Below are 4960 nucleotides of genomic sequence, written 5' to 3'. Positions count from 1 at the left end.
TGAGTGTTGGCTTGCAGCAATGTTCTTTCTGTAACTAACCGCAGCGATCAAGGTTAAGCTCTTTGTGGTTGGATAGATCCTAATCTGAGCAAGGAAAGGGGGAATGCGTGGGCAAAGCTCTAAGTGCTGGCATGCAGAGCTCTGCTGACCCAGAGCCCTCCAGGGACAGGGTCCCAAGCAGGAGGGTCCCTAGAGCTATGGTGTCAAGAGCCTTTGCTGAAGAAAAACTACAGGAAAGACGACTACAGCCCCCTCGCTTATCGATTTCTATTATCGTGTTAACAGCTGACACAGATCTTCAACACAGTCAACACATCGTCCTGCTCCGGGCTGTCCGCTCCACACCTGCACAGGCTGGCGGTTTTACATCCAGCCCAGCACAACCACGTTTAACAACAGCATTTCTCCCGCTCGCGGGGTCGGGAAGCAGCGGCCGGCAGGCGGTGCTCCACGGCAGCGCTGGCGCAGGCACGTTTCCCACATGAAGATTAATGCGCTTGGGCAGGACTTACCTTGCTCCCGGTGCCACGCGCAGCAGAGCCGCTCATCGGCTCCAAACAGCTCCATAAAGAAGCCGTTGGCCTGACAAACCGCCGCCCCCGCAGCGCACACGCCTCAGCTCCGCGCTTCCAGAACACGGATTTTCCCAGTTTGGTGTCAGGCATCTGGAAAGGTTCCTCCTTGGCACAGGAACAGGACAGATAACCAAAAACTTACGGCTTTCCTTTGTCATTTCAATGGAGCATAAACCAGGATCCCGCAAACAAAGCTAAAATAAAGAGGATTACATGGAAAGGCTTTAATTAACGATCTGCACATTGGTGGGAATAAATCCAAGAGCATTCTGGGATGTCTCCCAGACAACTCCAGCATTGCAGGGACTTGTCCCATAGAGCAAGTTGGAAAAATTGTTTGACTCCAGGCACTGATTGAATAATGACTTGTTTTTCCATTTCTCAGTTGAATTAGATCTTAATCAAGATCAACCGGTGGCCTTCACCAGCTCTGAGCTCACCTTACAGCTCCACTGAACGTATTCCCTTTCCAGCTAATGCCTTACGGCCAGATTTGTGCCTTTGCCAGTTCCACAAATTTTGGGCTATCCGCACACAGCCCCTTTCTTGTCCCAGCACGAAGGGGACAGCGCGGCGACACTGACTCACCGTGCTGGGAGGTGGGATGCAATGTGCCCGTGGATCCGGACAGGAGGAGGCTGTTCTCAGGTTGGTGAGAGGTGTTCCCTGTTAGGGTGCCAATTATCACGTCTGCGGTCATTTCGCGAAGGATGGAGCGTGCTCTGCCCGTTCTGGTGGCGCAGCAGCACGGTCTGTGCAACGCAGGGTCCTGCTGTAACGCCACAGGCCCACGAGCAGCACAGAGCACTATTCACTTTGGAATGCCGTGGAGCTTTTTGAAACCGCTTTTGTGCCCACCATCCCTCCCGCAGCAGGTCCGAAATCTGGGCCTTGGTCACTATAAACAGAGGCTGCAGCGTCCCCTCCTTTGGGGTGTAATCTCAGCTCATTGAAACCTAAGCTATCGCACCAGCTCAGTCAAAATTCAATCACTCCAGACTTGAAAAACTTCACCTTTTATCCTAAAATAAGCTGGAAGAGAGAGGTGCCAGCCGCTGTCTCAGGAGAAAACACGCGTCCAACTCCTGAAGTAAGTGTCTGGCCGAAGGAGCGTGCAGAGTAACATCGCAAAGATGAGGCCACCACAGTAACAGCCCCAGTTATTGCAGCACCGCCAGTGCGTTCTTTCACACCTACCAGGGCTTCCCTTCACCTCTCACTGTTCAGGGAGCACAGAAGCATGAAATTTGATTTCTTTCTTCTGAAGATGCTGGAGATTATTTTAATAATTCTTACTCAGTATCACTGAAAGAAAGCTCTTGTTCAGTGGTTTCATACAAAGTCTTTTAATATCTGTTTCAACAACAAAACCTCTGCTTTCTCTTCTATAAACGTACTAATCTCAACGGATATAATTTAAACAGTAGAACGAAGCAGAATAAAAATAAGCAGCAGCAGGCGAACATTCTTTTCAAACAGGGACCCGCTCTGCACTATCTCCAGTCTGTTCAATCAGATTAGACCTCAGCAACAATTTAAATCCTGGCTCCAGCCATCGGTACGAAGAGCAGAAAGTGTTCTTTTACCCCTTCCTGGATCTCGGTGTGAACACAGTGGAGAGAAGCAGAAGCAAAAGGAGTAAGAGCAGAGAGCAGGAAAGGTGAGAGGTATCCAACAGAACACACCAAATAAAGGAGAAAGTGCAGGAGAACCACCTTGGCAAAGGGTGTGCGCATCGCTGCCTGCAGGCCCAGACCCGAAAGCGCGCAGCGCCAGCACCAGATACACACAGAAATTATTCACTGCATCTACATTTCTTTTAAAAGAAAAAAAAAGAGCAGGGAGACAGCAAGAAATGGAGTGGAAAACAGAAAACCATCCGCACAATTCACCCCATTTACAAATTCATCGTCTGCTTAAAAGAAATTTCTAAGGGGCTAAAAGGCAAAATTATTTTGGCATGAACTCAGCGTTAATTAAGAAAGACTCATTTATATTAGTATATACAAGAGAAAACCCACCGGCTCTGATAATTCATGGTAAGTTATACAAACACCTGTAAGGCCTGACCAGACGTCTGCTGCATGGCCTGCTGCATTCCCTTCTTAGTGTATGGGCTGCAGCTATACATTCTGAGGTGAAATACTGTATTCCTTAGCTAGCTTTCTACTCTGCTTTTTAACGTAAAACACTTGTTTTAAAAGAATAAAACAGTCCCGTCATGTTTATTTCTACAGTTCAGTTACTTAGAACGCAACTGGATACCGTTCCCGTCTCCACACCGATTTTGCTATAAAGATATTAAGAAAACATATGGTAGCTGTGCTTCTAGAAATTAATATATCCATAATGAAAGATTCCCAGTTAAATGATGAAATGCAGTAGATAAACACGGCTGGCATGGCAAATAAAAGCAGGATCACCACCTGGCTGGTGTGGGGAACTGGAAATACTCTCCCAGTTACGAAGGTTAAAAGACTGAAAACCCCACCCAGGTACCCAAGTGTTTTCTATACAGGGTGAGTAGGAAACCACCCCAAACACGGGGATTAATACCAGCATTTGATAAAAAGCAATCTGCAAGTACCACAATAGCTTTATTTCCACCTGACAAGCAATTGCTGCAAGCATATTATTAATGCCCACATAAGATTAATCTACAGTTCAAGATCTACACAATAAAGGGGTATTTTTGTCTTATTTTAAAATAAGACTTCACTGTTCTTCCAGAGACACGAGGAACGCTTCAGGCAATAATTGTTTTCCTGGGCAAAATGTTCTCATGGATCTTTAAGAGCTGGCTAGAGAAATTAAAAGAAAATAGATAGCAAATACTTGAGGAAAACAGACAAAGGCAGAACTTCTGCTCATTTAAAAACATATCTTACGTTAGGAAAATCAACCTCTGAAGGGAAGTTCCTTCAGGAAACACTTCCCATTGCACTATGAACAGAACGTACAATGTGCACTACGTAACAATCGTGCTTTCCATACACGAGGAGGGAAGTTGTCTTTCTTCATTACAACTTCTCGGGTTTTGCTTCTGATTTTTCATCTATCAGATCTTTAAATCCCAATTTTTCCAGTGGTTCGTTAGCCATAAGTTGCCTAAGTTAAAAACAATAAAACAAAGACATCACTCAGAACACAGTCTATAACCAAGACAACCGCAGTATTTTCTATTTCATTCCATATTATTTACTCTAAAGAAGGACAAGGTGTCCATATGGAGCAAAGCCTCAGAAACGTCAGTTTTGGGAAAGCAACATTCAGGGATATTTTCCAATTAAAATTGTTGTTTCCTGATATTTTATATTGAAGAAGAGCTTCCTCAGAAACTGACCTGACTCCTGGTTATCTTTAATTAACAGAGTGCACAAGAGCTTTCTAAAATGTTACCTGTCGCATTTACCAGGTTTTTAATGAGAAGTTGCTTACAGCAACATCCCTGGGGACATTTTACTTCGCTGATTTACTTCGGTGATTTTCAAAGTTCTTCTTTTATTTGCAGCCCTCCCCAGCACCAGCCCGTTCAGCGCATGCAAACGTAACGAAGCGCAGCTAATAACAGACTCCCTGGCTCACCACGAACACAAAGCATCGCAAAGCAATGCCAGACCGAAACACCAACACTTTTTTCACTTGAACTACGAACCATAGAATCATTTAGGTTGGAGGAGACCCTCAGGATCGAGTCCAACCACAACCCAACTCCAGCACTAAACCGTGTCCCTACGCATCTCATCTGTACACCTTTTAAACCCCTGCAGGGACGGTGACTCCACCACCGCCCTGGGCAGCCTGTTCAATGCCCCACGGCCCTTTCCATGAAGAATTTTTTCCTGATATCCAATCTAAACCTCCCCGGTGCAACTCGAGGCCGCTTCCTCTCATCCTATCACTTGTTACTGGGGGGAAGAGGCCAACCCCCGCCGCCGGCCCGGTGCCACTCGCCTGTCCATGCGGCACTGCAGGTAGGCCATGGCGCGCTGCCGGCAGGCCCCGCTCTCGTAGCCGCTGTCGCGCAGACACTCCATGAACCGCTCCTTGAAGGCGCTGCACTCCCCTGCAACGCACAGCGGGCCGCGCTACCGCCGGGCTGCGGCGGCGGCCCCGGGAGAGCCGAGGGGACGGGGCGGGGGGAGGCCCGGGCCGCGTTACCGCACCGAAGTGATCCAGGGGGAAGGCGCCTTTGTCCGGCGGCCGCGGCTTGAAGCTCTTGGCGCTGAAGTTCATAGCGGTGGACATGGCGGCGGGGACAGGACGGGACAGGCCCGGGGTCCCTCTGGTCTCAGCGCGGCCGCGGGGGGGAGCCGAACACCGAGCGCATCGAGCGGAACACGTGACCGCAGCCGCCCCGCCGAGGAGGCGGGGCCACGCCACTA

General features: G+C 48.5%; 1 protein-coding gene across 2 annotated transcripts; it reads right to left on the bottom strand.

The window, feature by feature from the left end:
* Positions 1-1905: 1905 nt before the first annotated feature.
* LOC110360203 (cytochrome c oxidase assembly protein COX19) lies at positions 1906-4960 on the bottom strand. Of its 2 annotated transcripts, XR_010466407.1 has the most exons (4): positions 4742-4960; positions 4530-4641; positions 3536-3683; positions 1906-3376 (listed from the first exon to the last, which is right to left on the bottom strand). XR_010466407.1 is itself a non-coding variant. In XM_065031578.1 (3 exons), exons 1-3 carry the CDS (start codon positions 4821-4823, stop codon positions 3596-3598), a joined length of 282 nt encoding a protein of 93 aa, XP_064887650.1. In that variant the 5' UTR covers positions 4824-4960; the 3' UTR covers positions 1906-3595. The 2 variants fall into 2 exon arrangements, 1 of the variants encoding a protein (XP_064887650.1); XM_065031578.1 differs by having other exon boundaries at positions 1906-3683.

The sequence above is a fragment of the Columba livia genome, chromosome 15 (assembly GCF_036013475.1).
Source record: "Columba livia isolate bColLiv1 breed racing homer chromosome 15, bColLiv1.pat.W.v2, whole genome shotgun sequence".
Classification (NCBI taxonomy): Eukaryota; Metazoa; Chordata; class Aves; order Columbiformes; family Columbidae; genus Columba; species Columba livia.
This window is presented reverse-complemented; position numbering and strand designations above follow the sequence as displayed.